The sequence below is a fragment of the Erythranthe guttata genome, chromosome 12 (genome assembly GCF_056151865.1).
Source record: "Erythranthe guttata isolate IM_541 chromosome 12, IM_541, whole genome shotgun sequence".
Lineage (NCBI taxonomy): Eukaryota > Viridiplantae > Streptophyta > Magnoliopsida > Lamiales > Phrymaceae > Erythranthe > Erythranthe guttata.
The window spans coordinates 18,412,064-18,431,706 of record NC_142544.1 but is presented as its reverse complement, the minus strand read 5'-3'; the positions used below and the strand labels follow the sequence as shown (position 1 = coordinate 18,431,706).

The 19,643-nt window shown below is 36.2% G+C and overlaps 6 protein-coding genes across 6 annotated transcripts; 2 read left to right on the top strand and 4 right to left on the bottom strand.

The window, feature by feature from the left end:
* Nucleotides 1-560: 560 nt before the first annotated feature.
* On the top strand, nucleotides 561-3,078 carry LOC105968081 (small ribosomal subunit protein uS3x). Its single transcript, XM_012992694.2, has 6 exons — nucleotides 561-717; nucleotides 812-959; nucleotides 1,185-1,356; nucleotides 2,328-2,382; nucleotides 2,505-2,636; nucleotides 2,735-3,078. The coding sequence occupies exons 1-6, from the start codon at nucleotides 688-690 to the stop codon at nucleotides 2,900-2,902; spliced, it is 705 nt and encodes a 234-aa protein (XP_012848148.2). The 5' UTR covers nucleotides 561-687; the 3' UTR covers nucleotides 2,903-3,078.
* Nucleotides 3,079-3,632: 554 nt separating this feature from the next.
* Nucleotides 3,633-4,802, top strand: LOC105968005 (uncharacterized). The gene is made up of 2 exons (XM_012992594.2): nucleotides 3,633-3,913; nucleotides 4,301-4,802. Exons 1-2 carry the CDS (start codon nucleotides 3,648-3,650, stop codon nucleotides 4,680-4,682), a joined length of 648 nt encoding a protein of 215 aa, XP_012848048.2. The 5' UTR covers nucleotides 3,633-3,647; the 3' UTR covers nucleotides 4,683-4,802.
* Nucleotides 4,803-5,522: 720 nt separating this feature from the next.
* On the bottom strand, nucleotides 5,523-6,160 carry LOC105968086 (uncharacterized). The gene has a single exon (XM_012992700.2). It carries the CDS (start codon nucleotides 6,076-6,078, stop codon nucleotides 5,719-5,721), a length of 360 nt encoding a protein of 119 aa, XP_012848154.2. The 5' UTR covers nucleotides 6,079-6,160; the 3' UTR covers nucleotides 5,523-5,718.
* A 2,159-nt stretch (nucleotides 6,161-8,319) lies between these two features.
* LOC105967977 (protein BIG GRAIN 1-like A) lies at nucleotides 8,320-9,700 on the bottom strand. Its single transcript, XM_012992563.2, has one exon. The coding sequence runs from the start codon at nucleotides 9,439-9,441 to the stop codon at nucleotides 8,518-8,520; it is 924 nt and encodes a 307-aa protein (XP_012848017.2). The 5' UTR covers nucleotides 9,442-9,700; the 3' UTR covers nucleotides 8,320-8,517.
* Nucleotides 9,701-10,458: 758 nt separating this feature from the next.
* On the bottom strand, nucleotides 10,459-14,196 carry LOC105968141 (omega-amidase, chloroplastic). The gene is made up of 10 exons (XM_012992762.2): nucleotides 13,737-14,196; nucleotides 13,493-13,609; nucleotides 13,130-13,354; nucleotides 12,936-13,029; nucleotides 12,150-12,224; nucleotides 11,969-12,047; nucleotides 11,836-11,851; nucleotides 11,260-11,340; nucleotides 11,062-11,144; nucleotides 10,459-10,914 (listed from the first exon to the last, which is right to left on the bottom strand). The coding sequence occupies exons 1-10, from the start codon at nucleotides 14,007-14,009 to the stop codon at nucleotides 10,827-10,829; spliced, it is 1,131 nt and encodes a 376-aa protein (XP_012848216.1). The 5' UTR covers nucleotides 14,010-14,196; the 3' UTR covers nucleotides 10,459-10,826.
* Nucleotides 14,197-14,648: 452 nt separating this feature from the next.
* On the bottom strand, nucleotides 14,649-19,055 carry LOC105968148 (protein Brevis radix-like 4). The gene is made up of 4 exons (XM_012992769.2): nucleotides 17,754-19,055; nucleotides 17,249-17,631; nucleotides 15,059-15,550; nucleotides 14,649-14,969 (listed from the first exon to the last, which is right to left on the bottom strand). The coding sequence occupies exons 1-4, from the start codon at nucleotides 17,886-17,888 to the stop codon at nucleotides 14,891-14,893; spliced, it is 1,089 nt and encodes a 362-aa protein (XP_012848223.2). The 5' UTR covers nucleotides 17,889-19,055; the 3' UTR covers nucleotides 14,649-14,890.
* Between the last annotated feature and the right edge of the window lie 588 nt (nucleotides 19,056-19,643).

Here is a 19,643-nt window from a genome sequence, read left to right as displayed (position 1 = left end):
AATAATAGTAGCCAATAACTAAATAATGTTAAAATAAATTATATTAAATAAAATTAATTAAATAAATGAAAATTATAACTATCAAATGAGCGGGAAAAAAACTCAGGGTTTACCAGGAGCAACCTTACTTTTGAAATTAATATTTATTTATTAGTTAGAGATTAGTATACACTTGAAATTAATATTTAATTACCGGTCATTTCAAAATTTTGATTAATATTTAATTAGTGGATTATATGATATTAGGTTAGGCGGGAAAAATACTATTAGGGTTTTTCTAGGAACCTTTCTTTTGTTAATAAGATAAGATATTACAACATATGCACTTTTACATATTCTATCGCTTTTAAAATTTAGTACACTTTTTGCTGCTTCAAATTTATCTCATTCGTTAAAATAAGTATTAGTATCTATTTAAAAAAAAAATATTAAAAAAGAAAATAAATGAATCTAATTGGGCTTGGGATTGGGCTGAAACCGTTTTTCTTTCTACAAGCAGGCGGAAACTGGGCTTGGGCCAATTCACAATTCATTTTCTGTAAATAAAAAGGCTCTATATATATATATATTATAAGCCCGTCGTTCACATATAAACCCTAACCGCCATATAGGTTTTGCATTTTCTGCAGAGTGAGCTAGTTTTTCAGATCGCCGCTGCTACCACATTCTCTATCGGCAAATCCGAAAATGGCGGCTCAAATGAGCAAAAAGCGAAAGGTTTTTCCTTTTTACCGATCTAATCTACTTACGTATTTTGTTTTTTAATCAGGATTTTGGTGGCTAATTGTTTGGTGAACTGAATTTGCTCCAGTTTGTGGCTGATGGAGTGTTCTTCGCTGAGTTGAACGAGGTGTTGACTCGTGAGCTGGCGGAGGATGGATACTCCGGTGTGGAGGTTAGGGTTACTCCCATGAGGACTGAAATCATCATCCGTGCAACTCGCACTCAGAACGTTCTCGGTGATTATTTCTATTCCATTCTCTTAGATTTTCGATTGATATGTAGTTTGCCGATTTCTTTTGCGTTTTTGTTCTTCCCGTTTTTCTTGCGTTAATTTCTAATTTGGTTAGCTGATTTCGAAGAGTCAGCTATTTAGAATACATTTGATATACAAATGTTCCATTTTTTTTCGGAGCTGTAGTTTTATTCTGTTTGATTTGATTTTTTTTTATTGTTTACAATAGGTGAGAAGGGCAGGAGAATCAGAGAGCTGACTTCTGTGGTTCAGAAGAGATTCAGGTTTCCGGAGAACAGCGTTGAGCTGTACGCCGAGAAAGTGAACAACAGGGGGCTTTGTGCCATTGCCCAGGCTGAATCACTTCGCTACAAACTCCTCGGCGGCCTTGCAGTCAGAAGGTAATGAATTTTATCTCCCCTTTGTAATTTCTTGTTAGATAATCTGATATTTGCACGACATCATTATTTTTTTAACCAATTGGTTCTCATTGTGAAATACCGATCTTCGTGTTGTATGTGAAATACCAATTTGTTCTCATTGTGAAATACTTGATGATGCTATCAAATAATGCTATCGTATAAATTTTGGTCATCATTAGCAGGTCACCAACTAATAAGGTTCTGTAATATAAGATATAATGTCATCCTAAAAGCAATGTTGGGGCTTCAATACCAATGTTTGTGTCGGATGATGACTAAAATAAGCTTCTTCATCCGTGTCATTGTTGTCATGAATTTACTGGTGTTCATGCTGCTACCACGGAGAAGAGATACGTTCAATCATTTTTCACTTGTTGTTCAAATCTTCTGGTCCTTCACCTATTGTCTTAGTGTAGTTGAAAGATTTGTTGAATTTTAATAACAGTTCTGATTAACCCTTGATGTTTTTATTATTGGAATTTATGTTAAAAATGTATAGCAGATGTCAAGAAACTGATTAGAGCTTGTTTCACACTGCTATTATTTTATTAACAATATGCTAACTTGCTGTCATCTTCAAAGCAATTTTGGCTCTTTGATACCAATCTTTGTGTCGGATGTTGACTAGAGTAACTATCTTGCTCCATGTTACCATTGTAGTGAAGTTTTTAATTTTCATGCAGCGACCATGGAGTAAAAACATTGTTAATCATTTCTTCTGTCGCTGTCATCTTCGAGTCTTTTAATTTGTGCTGCTGAATGTTTCTGTAAAAGTGCTTTTAAGAGTTCTGCTGATCATCTCCACCTAGGGTTTATTTGGTAAATATTGTCATGTGAGCATAACCTGTTTTTGTTCGGAGGCGTGATGTGATTTAATCTGTGATATAGCTTAAGCCTTATATAATGAGAATATTTGTAGAATAAACTTGGTTTTTGTTGCTCTACTGCAGGGCTTGCTATGGTGTTTTGAGGTTTGTTATGGAGAGTGGAGCCAAGGGATGTGAGGTAAGTCAGTCAAACAATATTTCATTTTCTTTATATCTTCAACGAATGTCTTTTTGTTTAATTCTTCTATATCGAAAATTTGATTTGCATTTCCAACTAATCGAAAATCATATATGCCACAGGTGATTGTTAGTGGGAAATTGAGAGCTCAACGTGCCAAATCCATGAAGTTCAAGGATGGGTACATGATCTCTTCCGGTCAGCCCGTGAAAGAGTACATCGACGCTGCTGTTAGACACGTTCTACTCAGACAGGTACACTTTAAATCTTCTATATAGTATTATTTAAAAACCAACGTTGGATTTCATTATCTCCTTGTATAACTTACGATTGTTGTCCTTTTGTGGTTTAGGGAGTGCTTGGTATCAAGGTCAAGATCATGCTTGACTGGGACCCGAAAGGAAAGCAAGGGCCCACAACTCCCCTTCCCGATCTGGTCACAATTCATCCTCCAAAGGAAGAAGAGGTTTACATCAGGCCATCAACCGCTGTACCAACCGAGGTTGAGGTGGAAGCATAGATCAATCTTCATCCCTAACTTATTAGATTGGAGTTTGTTTGTTTCACTCTTTTTGAGAGCCTTCGTAATGTTTTTTTTACGGACGAGTACACTATGAAAACATGTGATGAACCAATTTTCCTTCTATAACAGTAAATTTTGTTTTGCTATGTTTATTAAAGATTATTATTCAGCTACTATGTGTTTTAGTTATCAATTTCTCGTTTATGTTCTTTTATGAACTATTGAAATCGATACTTTATTTTCATCTTTTGTTGGGAAAGTTCACATATGCTCGAGTACGTTAAGACACGATTAATGTATTTGGCTGAAAAACAAGTTTAGAGATGTTTTTGCTTCATTACCATCTCGAATCAAAAATTGTGCATAAGTTTATTGTCTAGCCATCAATTGATTCAAGTTCCGCAAGAAAGCTATTTTAACTGCAAATTCGATGTTTCGAGTTTTTGTCAGCACTTCATTAAGAAAAAGGCTTAATATTGCTTGGTGATGGAAAAATAAAAGATGAAAGTGATAAATGATTCATACTATAAACTGCTTATCTGCAATTACAATCCTACAAGATATTGCAATTGCACAGAAGAAGAATGGTCAAAAGAAGATCAGTAACAAGATTATATGCTCTGATTACATTTCATAACGCATTCAACTTTCCCTAAAATCTTGTTTCAAGATTATGGTAATGAATTAATGAAAATCCCAATTATATATAATACCCTCCACTCTATCCAAATACCCCCAATCCATGAAGAACAAAACTCTCACAATGTTCTCATCGAGAAGAACGGCAATCGTATCGACCTTTATTTGCGTATTATTTATATGGGAATGCAACGGCGAGGAGGGGTACACACCGGCACCGAACTGTGCACGCCTCGAGTGCCCTTCTTACAGTGTGGTTCACACCGAGAAAGAATATGAAATCAGAAGTTACGACGATGCTCTATGGGTTTCCGGTCCTACCATCCCCTCCATGTCGTACAAAACTGCTGCCGATGAAGGTTTTCTAGTGTATGTGCCTCTTCTACCCTGCCCTTTTTTTTTGCAACTTTTTTTATTGCATTTAGCACCACCGTGTTTACTTTAATTATATAAAAATGCCCACATGTTATAAATATTAACAAAATCCCCCTATGATTCAATTTATTACCGACTCACCTCTAAAGATGCAGCATAAAGGGGTTATCTGCTAAAAAAATTGCATCATAGGGCATTTTTTGCTAATATTTATAACACAACGATTTTTTTAGCAATTCGTTATAACAGAGGGGAATTGTATGCAATTAACTCTAAGTGGTTTTTGTTGGTGATTTTTTGAGAATAAAAAGATGCAATTAAATAGAGACTTCAATCCGATTCAATTTTTTTTTCCTGATTTAATTGAATTTTCTCTTGCAGCCTGTTTGGGTACTACCTAGGCAACAATAACCAGAATGTGAAAATCAACATGACAACCCCGGTTCTAATCGACGTTCAAAACTCAGCCTACACCGTATTCTTTTACGTGCCGAAAAAGTACCAGAATGGCAGTATACCCACACCTCGTTCGACTGAAATTAAGCAAGTGAAGTTGCCTAAACATAAATACGCAGCTGTTAGAAGATTCGACGGATTCATCACCGACGAGAATATTCCGACGGAAGTAACCGCACTCAAGAACAGCCTCAAAGGCACCCCTTACGAAAAAGCTGCCGCTCTTGATGCGTTCACACTCGCGGGCTACAACTCACCCTTCGAACTCATTAATCGTGTTAACGAGGTCTTTCTGTGGTTCGATTGATTATGTACTATGTGGTACGAGGTTATAGATCAAGGGGAATGAGTGTAATAATTGTGGCTTTTGCTTGTTGCATTGCATATTTGCAAACACAATAATTTTGATCTGTTAGCATTGGCTGATTCGACTTCGTTTAAAGTTGAAACCCGACTACCAAATTTGAAGATTCTGATTCATAACACGGCACATAACACGGCCTGAAAGGGCCTATAAATCGGACGAATCAGATCGGAATTAACCCTTTAGGAAAAAAATTATTTTTTCCGGGAGGTGAAAAACTAGTTCCAATTCCGTTCCAAAAAATTTGGAAAAAATCCGGATCGAAATTGTGAAATTGGAATGAAAGAACTAGTTCCAAAATCGAAAAATTTCGGATCGGAATAGGTGGAATCCGGAAATTTCTGATTATTGATCACCTAAAATATAAAATACACAATAATATTGACATTTCAAGTGTAATATTGGGGAAAAAAATCGAAATTTTCGGAACTTCATATTTTTTCCAATTCCGATCCAAATAATTTCGGAAAAGTCAGAATTCAGATTGTCAAATATTGATCCAAAATCGGAAAATTTCGGATCGAAATCTGCGAAAATCGGATATTCGGTTCCAATTTCCACCCCTAGGTCTACGTAGTGGTTAGTTAGATGCAACAGCAGATGAGTTTCACTATGCAATCTTTAAAATCTACTATCACAAAAGCTCTGTTTAAAATCGTCTTCTTGAATAAAATCTTATTTTTAATATATAAGAGAGAGAGAGAGAGAGAGAGAGAGAGAGAGAGAGAGAGAGAGAGAGAGAGAGAGAGAGAGAGAGAGAGAGAGAGAGAGAGAGAGAGCATGTACATGTAATAAAAGAAGACCTGAAATTTAGGACTATGATACTGTTTCAGACATGTTCATGGAAGAATCAAAGCTGACAGAAGAAATCACAAATTTAACAGGGCTCGAAAAAAGTTGAATAGATACACATACTAAAAACACACACAAAGAAACACCATGAATATAAATGCTTCTGCCGAGAGAGACTCGATCATGATCAGGCCCGATTGACGGGATCAAAGTTGGAAACTCCGACCACCACTCCGATGATGCCCGTCAGCACAATCCCGCCGGCGGCGATGCTGAGCAAGAAATTGTTGAGCGACGGCGACACGCCGCTGGCCGCCTCCGCCACGTCGGGGACGACCATGGAAGCGGTCAGCGCGGCGGCCGTCAGTCCCGTGACAACCTTCTCCTTCAACGAAGCCCTGACTGCGAATTTCCCGGCGGCGCCGCCCTTGGATGAGGATAGCCTCGCCGGCAGCGGCTTGAAGAAAGCATCGGCGGATGGGGTTTGCCTCTTTTGGGTGGCGCGTGACAGCGGCATCGCCATGGATACTGCGGAGGTTGAGGCCATTTTAGTGTGTGTGTGTGTGTGTGTGTGTGGAAGAAAGATTTGATGGAGTTGCAGTGAAGGAAGGTTAAATGAATATGGTGTTATTTTTTGAGAGGTGGAAAATAGGAGGCGTATCCAGAGGTTGGTTGCCACGTGGCAGCTTCTCATCTTCGTTGTGGTGATAAGCTTATCTCATTCCTATTTGCCGCACAAAATTTCTCATAATATAAACCCAAATTACAAATTATCTCGTGGAATATTAATAAATTAAAAAAATAATAATACTTGCTAGTTGCTACCCTCAAAATTTTCAATTAACTTTAGTTAGGAAAAATTATAGTTTTTAACTTTCAAGTTTGCATCAATTTTACATTTGGTTCGTCATGATCATTTATATTTCAATAATTTAATATATTTGGTTCGTTCCGTCGATTTTTTGTTAGTTCGTTAATTAAGGCAATGATGGACACAAACTTGATTCCATTAGTACTAACTGAAAATTAACAAAAATAATTTAAAATGTGAATTTTTAAAATATAAGAGACCAAATGTGAAATTTGTTCAAACTTGAAGGATATAAATTATACTATTCCCGTAAGGAAATATATCAATTGTTCCTTTTTTTTATTTTCTTTTGCGCATTTTTTTATTTCTTGTTGTTTCAGGGTAGGGTTATGTACTGATTAAGGAGTTCTTCTTTCTTGTGCCTTTTTAATTTCCTTTTGTTCATTGTTCAAAAAAAAAATGAAAGTTGAGTTTTAAATTGTAACGAGTATAGAAGAGCGTGTAACCCAAATAATCTACTAAAACCCAATTATTTCATTGTAGCTCGCGATGTTCAACAAAAAAAACTCACTAGAAGACAAGATAAACTACAATAACGCAAGATAAGTCATGATTATATAAATTTGACTGGTCGACCCGACAATTTATTGTGAATAACAAACATAAAATTAAGTCAAACTATTTAGTTAATCATGACTCATCTTGGCAACCAAACAGGGCCTTAGTATTTGCACTTATCTAGGGATTGAATAGCATTTTTATATGTCCAAAGAGTGTGTGTAAAAAGACGCCAATCAATACTTAGTAGTACCAATGTGGGTTGGGCCTTGATTTGCGCAAAGCCCATCAAACGGCCCAAAGCCCAAGTATTAGGAACCCAATTCTTTTACCTAAAATTGGTCCTAATGAAGAAACAAATGGACCTGCAAAAAACTTATGTAAGAAGGTTATATTGTCATGGTTTATTATTTAAAATTTTATTAGGAAATATTTATATTTGTTCGAGATATTATTTTGTCAGGCATATTAATATTACATTTGTAAGAATTTTCCTCAAATACTTAAAAGAGTACAACTCTAGATGCTCCTAGGACAATATATATTATATATTATATATATATATATATATATATATATATATATATATATATATATATATATATATATATGTAATATATGTATATGATTGTGAAGGCTTGAAAATGGTGCAAAAAAGGAGGAAGTGGGCACTTTTTGGTGGTGCAAAAGTAATGTTGCATGTGCAAAATGATGCCAATATTTTGACTACTGAGATTCCTATTGTGGAGTCTTGTGTACATCCACTAACCCCTCTCTAAATATCATTTATTATTATTATTATTATTGTTATTTTTTATTTTTAGTCCTGAAAAAAAAAACATTTCTTTTTTTTTTTCATGACCTTTTTGTGGGTTTGTCACATAAAAAAGCCTTTGGATTTGCCTTTTCTTTCTGTTGGTCATTAACAGACATATCTTATAAATAAATAATTATATAAATAAATAAATAGAAATTGCCTTTATAATGTGGCCTTAAAATCACATTATATTTAAATTATTTTGGGTCAATAGAAGTGTGCTGGTTTCTAAAAGACTTTTGCTCTTCTCTAAAGAAGTCACTTTCCATATTTTCAACTCTTCTCTCTCTCTATATAATTGTTTGGGCATTGTAAAACACAATTCCAAGACTTTTGAAAAAAAATAAAAAATAAATAAATAAAATAAAATAAAAAAACACTATTGTGTGTGTGTTTCCTTCCCTACACAAACATTTGCAACAAGATGATTATAATGTATAGTTGTGTCAAATCCAATCCAATCCCCACATAGCAAACATCATAAAACAGCAATATCACATCATATTTCCTTCAATTCAAAGTTACACAAAACCAACCCTCTTCATCATTTCACTTATGAATTTACTCTCTCTCTCTCTCTAGAAACAAGAATTCATCTTAATTTTGAATTATTCATAGGTAAATAATAATAACACAAACACAAGTGTCAATGAAATAGAATTGCAGATGTAAAACCAGCCAAATAGTAAATACTATATGCTAAAAACTCAAGACAAACAAAAGATCCTTATTAGTAACTACTACACGAATAATCACCAAAAAAAAAAATATATATAAATAAGAATAATAACAATAAATAATTAGCATAATTCAAGATTTGTGGTTTCATACACAGGCAGTTCTTCTTCATACCTACCGATATTCTCAAGCTCGAAAAGATCCGAGCTTCCGCAGCTCAATTCATCCAAATCTCTAACTTCTTGATTCTTCCTCGCATTCTTCGTGTTTTTCTTGATGAAGTAGCTCCCGATATTAGCCACCGTTGTATTAACCAAATCTTCCTTTTCGTCGTAATATAATACGCTCTTGTTCCCACACGGCCGGCAATCTTCATCGACAATGCAGAATCTAACGGACCTCTTCGACTTGCTATCTCCCGACGACCGGTTTTTGCTCAAGCAAGATCTCGATTCCAACGAGCATGTCTTCGTTGACGCAGTCGTCGTTGTTCCAGTAGTAGTAGTAGTAGTTGTGTCTTTCATTGACTTCGACTTTCTCATTGAGCACAATTCATTAGTCTTTCTCGGACTGAATATCGAGTTCAAGAAACTCGCGATCCTGCCACCCGGTGAAACGGGCTCTCTCACCTTCTTCAAGTCTCCGTAAATCTTCTGCGCCCTCGATTTTTTCGTCGCGGGTTTATTCTCGAGCTGCGGAATCTTGTACGATCTTGAAACAGAGGACTCTGTTTCCGAAGAAGAAAAAATGCTCGAATCCGTCGACGAGCCCGAGTTTGAAGGGAAGTGCATCGTAGTAGTAGTAGTAGTAGTATTAATGGGCTTGTAGTTTTCCATCCACTTCTCGATCATGATCGCTTTTCGCAGACTTTCGATTTCTTCTTCGACTTTTGCGGCAGCATTGTTTCTTCTGTGGAGAAGAAAATTGTCTTCCATTTTTTGCTCGTTCGGGGCTCCGTTTTCGTCTATGGAGCGGTAAATGGAGTCGAGGAGCGATGAAGAAAACGAGGGTTCTTTATTTTTAGCCTGTTTTTCCCACACAGCCATTATCTATAGGAGTTTTGCTTCAATGCTTAACTTACTAGAATTGTGTGCAATGAATATAGGAAGTGAAAACAGAGAAGAAACAACACAGGCTAACTAATTGATGGTAAGAGATAAAGACAAACCAAAGGAAAGCCAAATGCCACGGCTTGGATCCTGGGCTAATGTATAATTATTACAACTGAGAATTTTATGTTACTGCTGTTCAAAAGTATATAGGGTATATAAATATAGAGTGTAGGAGTGTGCATGTGTGTGAATGAAGGATTCACAAAAAAGGGTTTTTATTTATTTATTTATGGGTAAATTATGTCCATCCTCTGAGGTAAGATCAATACAAAAAATCACCGATCAACTATGAATCTTCGACACGTCCACCCTTATGGTGTCAAATTCAACAGAATCTTCTAGATTCCGTGGAATTTTATCCATTTTTTACTCGTTTTGTGCAAAAATACAATTTATGATGCACCACAATTTGATATTTACAAGCCAACACATCTTATGATCATCTTGTTCTAATATGTGGAACTCGAATGGTGTAAAACGGATAATATTCCACATAATCCCGAAAATTCCACTAAATTTAACATCACAAGGGTGGACATATAACAAGATTTATAGTTAAGGGGTGGTTGTAATTACCCAAACATGAGGGTTTTTTTTCGTAATTTGATCTTAACTCAGGGAATCGCCATAATTTACTCTTTATTTATTCATTGTTATATTATTATTTTTTTAAAACCACGCGTGCGTATGGCATAACAGGACAGTACCAGAAAGCCCTTTAATTTACAGGGTGTTACTTTTACCAGATTGCCCCAATCAGAGTGGGTGGACTATGTTTCCATATGGGTTAAAATCAAGAACCCCCCACCCCCACCCATAACAGTGTGTAATTGATGGGCAAATTCTTGTTTTTACCAAGTACAGGCACAGACTTAAGTTCTTTCTCAGTGTCAAAAAAAATTCTACTGCCTCTAAAAAAGACAGTGTTAGTTTGAAAGGTCAGACTCAGAATTTAAATCACAGATGCTCCAAAGTTGAAATATCTATTTCTAGTACAAGCAGACAGGGGAATTAAATTTTATGAAGTAGTGTAGTTTGAGCATGAACCAGCACTACCATGAGACTGCACGAAAACATGTCTTCTGCCATTTCCCTCAACCGAAGGCAATTAAGCACGTCGATTAATTGAAAAAAAAGAAAAAAAAGGGAACATTCTTTGGGAGTAAATTATTTTCACAAAATGGCTGTACTGTATTGAACTACGAGAAAGAAGCATTTACTTTTCGTTACTTTTCGATATATCTGCCTAACTCGTGTGGATTGCCAAACTTAACTCAGTTGGTTGGATGTTTTGCTCCGAGTAAAATGAAAAAAAGCCCTCAACTCGTCTTTGTGGAACTCAGCCGCTGAATATCGATAAGCTGGTAAAGGTCCCCTCGGCGTTGCCTCTGAAATGGAAGATATGATCTGCAATGCAAGAAATAAACGGGTCGAATAAAATTCAGTCACATGTCCGAAAAATTAATCGATCGTACAAATTCTTGACAAAACCTGTAATTACAATTCATTTCTGCAAATTCTTTTCAGTTTCTTTCCAGTTTATTAGGAAATTACCTTCTTTGCTCGATAAGCGAATAATCAATCTCTGATATAACAATAGCCTCATCATGTTCCGTGGTTGCAAGAACTTCACCAAACTGCGATAAAGTTTATTTATTCATCACTCACATTGAAATTGCATAAACCAGAATCAAGAATTCAGGTGGCTCTCAACATTTCAAAATCATAACAAATATGGGACACCATACTTACCGGCCCAACAAGAGTCGAATGCCCCCAAGCCACATAACTAGAACCGCAGTCTCTGGCTGGTGAACAAGTTGCCACGTACAGCTGTAAAATCAGCAGCAACTCCAGTTAATTATACATGCTCATATTGATTGACCGGTGCAAGTCTCTTGTTAACATATATTAGGCACTTTTACATAATAGAGATTCATTCAATAATTGTATGGAAAGACTCGTTGACCGGAGGACTATTAATTATCAGGTGTGAAATTATCATATTGTTCCATAAATTGGATAGACTTGGTGAAGGAATTATTTAAGTAAAACGAGGTTATCGTAACATCGACAAGCCTCACTACTGATCATCTACTGTACTAAGCAGTTTTTTTAGTCTCAAAGCAAACAATTCCAAATTGCATCGTCTTAGAAAGATAAAAGTTGTAAAATTATCAGAACAACAGAACACAAAAAATCCAACACGCAGGGTAGGGTTAAGGGTTCACTTCACTGCTTCAACACATATCAAGTTCTGGCTTGTTATATCATCACTTTGAAGCTTAAAGGTCATTTTAGATAGGATTAACAGGGATGCTAAAGTACCTGACAATCTGCTGCTCTGTACATCAAGAAGCAAACATGTTAGTACCAAACTTACAAAATTAATTACAATGTTAATACTAGGAAAATTTGCTAGTAAAGCTTTTATTAACACAGAAGATTGGTCATTTTTTACCTTGCTCGCTGCAATAACTCCCAATGAAGAGGGCCGGTAGTCATGTTAAAAGCCCCAGGATAGCAGAGCAGATGGGCACCTAACAATCAGCAAAGAATACACCATGTAGAAAAAAAGTTAAACGAGGGAGAAAAAGAGTGTATTAATCTCACAGCAAGTTAGATAGCACAAGGAACAGTACCTCTGGCTGCATATATTGCTGCTAGCTCTTGGAATCGGATGTCATAACATATACCTATACCAATACGTCCAACATCTACCCAAAAGAGACTTCCGTTACACTCATCAGATGCAAAAACTCAACCTCAGGCAAACAAAGTAACAAACTCATTCGAGTAATGGACATCTAAGAGCTTATTTGGTTTTTGTCTACTGTATTTGTTGCTATGTACACATGATCAAGAAAATAAAATTACAGAATGCAGCAGATCGTTATATGAAAAGATTTATACTCCTTCAATCGTAATTAAATGTTTGACTTGGCATGAGATGTGGGTTGACTCAAAGTTTTCAATGATAAATTACTGATATTATAACTTCATGATTCATGAATCATGACTGCATTCCAGCAGTAGGTGTTTGCTATTTTGACTAGACATACCACTGATGCCACACTTAATTAAAAATCTGAAGATGAGTTTGCATATAGTAAGTGGACAATATATTGACACGTTGTAATGAGAAAATCCATCCAGTAGAGACTAACGGACTTTGAACTTGCAAAACATTTACTTCAGATTCAGAAAATCTATGGCTTCAAATAAACCTACAGGCAGCAAATTGTTCGTCAAGTGATTTTTTTTGTCAGTGGCATAAGAGCGTCATTTTTTAATTTTCCAATATTAATACTTCAAGCTAATTAGCATTTAACAAGAGAAGACAAATAAATACATAAATCAAGCCGAATTGTCTTCCTTAATGGTACGAAGATCCTTAATTATTAGAATAAAAGCAAGGCAGGTAAAACCTGTGTCCACGATGGTGGGGGTCTCCCCTGCCGTGAGAGTATTTGATTCTTTAAAGGTCATTTGGCCAGGTATATCAATATCGAAGAGATGAATCTGTAAATAACAAAAGAACTCCGATTAATGCCATCCTTTGACCTCAAGGTTTTTTTTTTTTGGGGTTCTATTTAAAGGAAACAGAAGAAAAATCATATACCTTTCTGTGCTTAGCCATAAGCTTGCCATCTGTACCGAAGACACAACAGGTATTATACAACTTCTCACCACTTCGCTCGGGTATGGACCCACCAATGATGGTGATCTGTAGACTACGAGAAAGTTCGGATAACATTGCAGTTGAAGGAGATGCATCCCCACCAGCATCAATATCCTCTGCATATACTGGAAAACTATCATTTGAATATGGACTATTCCATATTTCCTGACATCAAAGTGGATGGACATCATATAAATCTAATATTCAACATCGAGATTTTTAAGAAAACGACGAAATGCACAAGCACTTAAAATTAGATAACCACAAACAATGAATGAAAAATTCACACAAATCCATACTTACAGGAAGAAGAATCAGTTGAGCACCCTTTCCTGCAGCCTCCTCAATTACTTGACGAGCATGAGCAATGTTTCTTTCCTTGTCAGCGGTCACCGATAACTGGCACAGAGCGATTTTGAACTGAAACAATATGCAAAATGAATCACCGTACTGTTTACTGTAGCAATGAGTAACACCGGACACAAAATTTAAAAAAATAAATAAAAATTGCAGAACTGTGACATAATATCGAGAGAACTCAACTCGCCTTGGTGACAGGAGGAGTGGGCGGCGGAATAGCAGGAGGAACCCTAGCTTCATCGGACCCCATGATCGCGGTTGTCGCCGATGAAATCGAACGAATCGGCGTCGTATCGGAACTGCAGCCGAGTATTCCTCTGTTGCTGTTTGTGGTGCGATTTCTATCGAAATTTCTGTAGGATCGAAATTTGGCAGAAAAGGCACGAATTTGGAGACGGAAGATTGATGTAGATGAGAGCATTTCACTGGCGTTCATTTTCAGGAGCAATCTGCCATGCATCTTACAGCAGAATTTGGCATGTTCAATTTGGGAACTGAGGTTTTTACTGTTAACACTCTCAAACTGCTAATCAAATCCAGGTTCGATCAAGGGTTTTAATTAAATAATTTTAAATTATAAATAAATTTAACTTAACAACTTCAATCAAATCGAGTTTAATACGAGCATATGAAAATAAGCTCACTATACACATTAAAAGAAAGAAATGGTAAATTACGTACGCCCTTTAAGGTTAATGTCAAATTACAAAAAAATCCCTACCGATTGGATTGTTACAATTATCTCCTCAATTATGAATTATCTTACATATTCACCATTATGACGTCAAATTAACTGAATCTTCTAAATTTCGTGTAATGTTCTTTAGTTTGCATTCGTTTTGTAAAAAAATGCAATCGTGCGCCACAACCTATGTTTACAAGTCTAAGAGACACATCGTATAATCATTTTGTTTCAAAATATGGAACTCGAATAGCTTAAAACGAGTACAAACTGAAGAATATTCCACACATTCTAGAAAATTCTACTAACACAAGGTGGACGTGCAAGAGATTCATAGTTGAGGGGTTGATTGTAATTACTAATTACCCAAATATGAGAGTTTTTTCGTAATTTGACCTTACCTCATAGTGGACGTAATTTACCATAAAAGAAATGATATTACAATAAGAATACAAATACAATATATTAAATCTCATACATTTGATGGAACTTATAAAATCCAAAATTTTATGAACTGTAAACTGTAGGCTGTCCTATTCAAATTCAAATATGTATACAACAAAGTCTTCCATAAAAAATACTGAAATTACACACACATGTATATATATAGTATACCGCTTTCTCTTTCATCACCACTCTTCATCTTGTTCCTAATCCAATCACAAGTACTGCTTATGTATCCTTGCTCTGTTCTCTTCCCACCACACTTTAGCATGCATCTCCCCGAATTTCTCCCGACTGAAAATTCGACTTCACATTCAGCTCTTACTATATATACACACACATATACATATAGAGTATGTAGTTAGCTAGATGAGATGACTAACCTGAATCTCACACGTACGAGTTCTCTTCCACGTCCATCGGGCAGCGATCTGATGGTAATGTACACACCGGGCTTATCCTGCTCCACCCACTCACTACTCTCTGAACAGCTCCCGTTATTATTCCCAACGGACATCTCTCCAGAAGTAGACGAAGATGTTTCTGTTTTAGTAGTAGTAGTACTGCTTAGAGTACTCGAGAGCTTTGGAGTTGTTGAAGAAAGTACACTGCAAGAATCTGACGAGGAATATTCCGTCGTCGTCGTCGTCTCTGTTCCTATTGGTTGGTGTAGATCTGTACGAGGTGGAGGCTGTCTCTCATGAGATAGTGGTGGTGTGACAGGGCTGCTGATGTCATCATTCTCGGACCTTGTTGGGGTCGAAGGTAACGGGACAGCCTGGCGGTTTAGCCTCTGCACGTTGTAGAGTTCCATCACTTTTTCGGAGTTGTCTGCCCACCACCTTTGTGCTAGCCATTTGTCGAACATTTCTCGACTGTTGATTTAAAAGACTAATTACGTTAATCAGATTTTAAAAAAAAATATGTAACAATAAAAATTGAGCAAGTGATAAGATTCCAGCATTGCCATGAGAACTGAACATGACTTGTTCTTGAATTCAAGTCTGACTATTGAGGGTATGCTAGACATTTCAAATAAGGGTAATTTAGTAAATATGAATATGGGTGGTAGATTGAGATTATTTTTTTTCTGTGGTGTAAATAGCATGACTTCAAAAATATCATCCCAACTAATCAAGCATCATCTTTAATCATACTTATAAATTATTAAGTATTATATATTACTCTATTATGGTAATCCACTAAGTTGGACCTACCTAATCTTGAATAGAGTTGCTGCATGTAGAATTTAAATCTAACTGCATTTGACTTTGATTAGAGGGCATCCACTTCTCCCACGAATTAATGGGATTGCAGAATATGCGCTACGAAAATCAACAAATTATATGATTGTATATTCTCACCGGAATATAATGTAAAGTCTCGGTTCATTCACGGGACAAAGATATATAAGGATGCCAAACGTAAAATATACATTCATTTTCATACATAAGCGTGACAAAGATTGGGAAAACGAAAGGAATGGGGTTTCCCGACAAGGCAACAACGATTAGTAAACATTTAATTTAGACTTTTGTAAAGGGGTCCTAGTTATCTTTTCTCATGGACTTGCCATAATGATTGGAATAGTTATTAATTTTAAACAAATGTTCTCATCTAGCTTCTTTGCCTATGGCGCCTAAATTTACTATAAGTTACATCACTCATAAATGAACAATTTTCTTTGGGCAAATTACGGCCAGCTAAGCTTAAATTACGAAAAAAAATCCTTCATGTTTGGATAATTACAACTACTCTCTCCCTCAACTTGTCTTACAAAAAAACCCCACTCCAATACATAAATTTGTCACCGTAAGAATGAACATATAAGATAACACATAGTTGATAGGTGGTCGTAATTACCAAAACATGAGGAATTTTTTCATAATTTGAGCATACCTGTAATTGCCCTTTTGCTTATTAACTCATTTTTGTTGTCTTAAGCGCAAATATAGCCCTTTTTTTTCTTTTCAAAAATGCTCTTTCAATAATTCATCCTCCTAACTACTCATGATGGCGATTTAACGACACCAATTATGCCAAATCATAGCCTCTCCATCCACAATACTCACATGTTACATTTTTATGTAACCATCCTTATTTAAAAATTAAATTTTAGAGATGAAAAAAAATTGAAAATTTCGGCATAAGTCTTGAATATAAAAGCATTTCAGACTTTTTAAAAAGAACTGCAGTTAGACCTCTATAAATTAATAGAGTCGGTACTAGTAAAATTTTATTAACTTACGAATTATTAAATTATCAAACTAATAATTTAGTATGTCTTTATTGAGTCGAAATCGAAAAAAAAAATTATTTAAACGAGGTTATTAATTTATCGAGGTTAGAGTATAAAATGGACAAATTGGGATATATCCGGTGATGATTTAATCATGTAGTGGCCCTCACATTTATTGGTAACCAAAGTCAAGAAAAATCAAATACTACGAACAAGCAAATAAGAAATTCATCACATTCTAAAAAATAAAATAAACAACAAATAACTTTTTCAGCCAATCAAAAATCCCATAAAAAATGTCGATATAATATATGAAAAAGGGTAAAAGAAGTACCTGAATTTGATCTGCTTAAGGTCATTGCACCCACGTGGCAAGGACACAAAGGTAATTAGGACACCTGGTTCGACCTGAGCCACCCACTCCTTCGACTCGCTCTCTTCAACAAACACGACCGGGTCGACCCGCCGCCCGCTCGCTGACACCGGCGTCTCCTCCCCGCTAGAAATTCCCTTCAGCCTCGCCTTCAGCTCCTTACGCCCCGCCGTGGAAGTCGAGCTCGAACTCCCCGTCCGCCGGTACGACCACCGGAATTTATCCGAGTCCGACTCGCGGCTGGCGCTGAAGCTCCCGTTCTTCGGCTGCTGCGCCACCGGATGATTCGCGCACGGCGCGCAGTGGCGGTACGCGCCTGACGCCTTCAACGCCACATCCTTGATCTGCGAAAAATCCTCGCAACAATTTTTTTTCTTCAGAATGTCGGTAGAAAATTCGAATTCCTCTCCAAAAAAAAAAAAAAAAAAAAACCTAAAAATAAAAAATGATGAATCGAATTATTGACCTGAGAGGAGAGAGTTCTGACGACTTGTTTACTCGGACCGCCATTGGAGTCGTTCGGTTTCTCCGGAGGCGGATGATGATCCACTGAACGCGAATCGTCACTCGATTGCTTCAAACGTGCTATGCATGTAAGCATCTTCGTCGTTTTCTGCAAATCTATCGATACATATACTTACATACACTCCTACAACCAAATCATTCCAATTAATCCCCTTCCGCATCCAGATCAATCAATCAAAAAAAACAGACCAATTTATGTGTACAGATGGGTAAATCTAACTCAGAAAAATCAGCATATACTAAAACAAATTAAAATAGATGAGAAATCTCAGAATGGAGAGGGTTTTAGGATAGAAGGAAAGAGGAGTGGTGGTGGTGGTGAATGGTGATCAGGGCATTTTAATGCCGGCCCTTAAATTGCGCCATAGCAGAGATTCCTGCTCACATTAATTATAAAGTACAAAGCATGGGTCAAACAATCTCTTACATTAATTATGAGTATTGTTTCTTCCCTTTTTTTTTTTAATTTTAAATTTATTTAGTATTCGAAGAAAACAAAGAAGGGCGCGGTGTCAAATTTACTTGGTCCAAACAGCACACAGAAATTATTTGAGCTGGTACAGAAGATTTCTAGATTGAGGAGAAGAAGACGAGAGGCAAAATGAAGTACGAAAAGAAAAAATAAAGAAAATGGTGATAATTAAAGAAAGAGGGAGGGTGAATTTGAATATGGGCTGTGCTTTGACAAGTTTGAGCCTTTTTGTTGGTTTTAAGTTTTAATCATATTTAAATACATTGATGGGCCAAGCACAACTCAAACCAATAGTATTAATAATTAAGCTTAAGTTGATCCAACAAATAGTTATGTCTAAGTTAGCCCAATTAACCGGACCAATCCAAGAGATTATTTCTCCATATAAATATAAATATTTAATTAGTATAAATTATTTACGTGCATCGTACGGGTGAAATACTCGTTATCTCGTAAAAGCTGCGGCTAAGTTGAATGGTTATTTGATGAGTGGATTTGTGAGAATTTATATGATTTCAATATAGATTACATTTTGAATCGTTGACAATGATTCAAAAAATCAGATGTAACTTGTGAGCTTAGTACATGGTCACGCGGCAGCTCCGACCGCTTTATGAAATTTCTGTATTTTGGAACTCATTATGTCTTTGGGCATGTATACTGTGGAGCTGCAAAAGGGTGGGGAGAGGTGCCCCGACATTTGCACTTCAACGCCCGAGTCAGAAAGTCCTTAGACCTGAAGATAATATGTGAATATAGAGCGAGCGAGAGAGAAATGTATTTTGATGTCTCTTGCCGTAGTAAATATATTTGTGGATTTCATTGATTTTGTTCAGATCATTAATAGGGTCAATTCAAGTCCAAAATATTTTTCATATCTTACTGACTAACTGACTAAGTTATGAGATGACACCTACTATCTTCTGCTCGTCTCGTCAATTACTCTTGGTTCACTACTCGTTGGCTACTTCGTACTCGCTCTTTGGTCTCATGAGTAGACGACTACACAAACTACTTTGTGCTCACAATCAATATTAGCTTACTCGAACAATCTCGTGCTCGTGCCCACTCCATGTGGATTTATCTCCTTTTATGGACATGAGCCCAATGCACTTGGACCTTATTTTGTTGGGTCGTGCTAAATTAGACCGAATAACATGCTATACAATTATAAAAAGAAACAATAAAAATAAAATAATCAAACAATCCTAAAAATGATTGTAACACACTTGTGTATATATTTGTATTAACCTTTGAAAAAATGGTAAATTACAGCCACCCCTGAGGTATGGTTAAATTATGAAAATCCCCATCTTGTTTGAATAATTACAACTACCCCCTCAACTCCTCAAATTTAGT

What these genes read in the sequence shown, in the direction of transcription:
- LOC105968081 (XM_012992694.2), top strand. Translation starts at nt 688, where the DNA reads ATGGCGGCTCAAATGAGCAAAAAGCGAAAG. An exon ending in GTGGAGCCAAGGGATGTGAG is followed by an intron (nt 2,383 to 2,504) that starts GTAAGTCAGTCA and finishes TATATGCCACAG; the next exon opens with GTGATTGTTAGTGGGAAATT. An exon ending in GACACGTTCTACTCAGACAG is followed by an intron (nt 2,637 to 2,734) that starts GTACACTTTAAA and finishes TTTGTGGTTTAG; the next exon opens with GGAGTGCTTGGTATCAAGGT.
- LOC105968148 (XM_012992769.2), bottom strand. Translation starts at nt 17,888, where the DNA reads ATGCTTACATGCATAGCACGTTTGAAGCAATCGAGTGACGATTCGCGT. An exon ending in CTTAAGCAGATCAAATTCAG is followed by an intron (nt 15,551 to 17,248) that starts GTACTTCTTTTA and finishes TTAAATCAACAG; the next exon opens with TCGAGAAATGTTCGACAAAT. An exon ending in CTCGTACGTGTGAGATTCAG is followed by an intron (nt 14,970 to 15,058) that starts GTTAGTCATCTC and finishes TCGAATTTTCAG; the next exon opens with TCGGGAGAAATTCGGGGAGA.
- LOC105967977 (XM_012992563.2), bottom strand. Translation starts at nt 9,441, where the DNA reads ATGGCTGTGTGGGAAAAACAGGCTAAAAATAAAGAACCCTCGTTTTCT.
- LOC105968005 (XM_012992594.2), top strand. Translation starts at nt 3,648, where the DNA reads ATGAAGAACAAAACTCTCACAATGTTCTCATCGAGAAGAACGGCAATC. An exon ending in GCCGATGAAGGTTTTCTAGT is followed by an intron (nt 3,914 to 4,300) that starts GTATGTGCCTCT and finishes TTTCTCTTGCAG; the next exon opens with CCTGTTTGGGTACTACCTAG.
- LOC105968086 (XM_012992700.2), bottom strand. Translation starts at nt 6,078, where the DNA reads ATGGCCTCAACCTCCGCAGTATCCATGGCGATGCCGCTGTCACGCGCC.
- LOC105968141 (XM_012992762.2), bottom strand. Translation starts at nt 14,009, where the DNA reads ATGCATGGCAGATTGCTCCTGAAAATGAACGCCAGTGAAATGCTCTCA. An exon ending in TTATGGCTAAGCACAGAAAG is followed by an intron (nt 13,030 to 13,129) that starts GTATATGATTTT and finishes TGTTATTTACAG; the next exon opens with ATTCATCTCTTCGATATTGA. An exon ending in CCCCACCATCGTGGACACAG is followed by an intron (nt 12,225 to 12,935) that starts GTTTTACCTGCC and finishes TCTTTTGGGTAG; the next exon opens with ATGTTGGACGTATTGGTATA.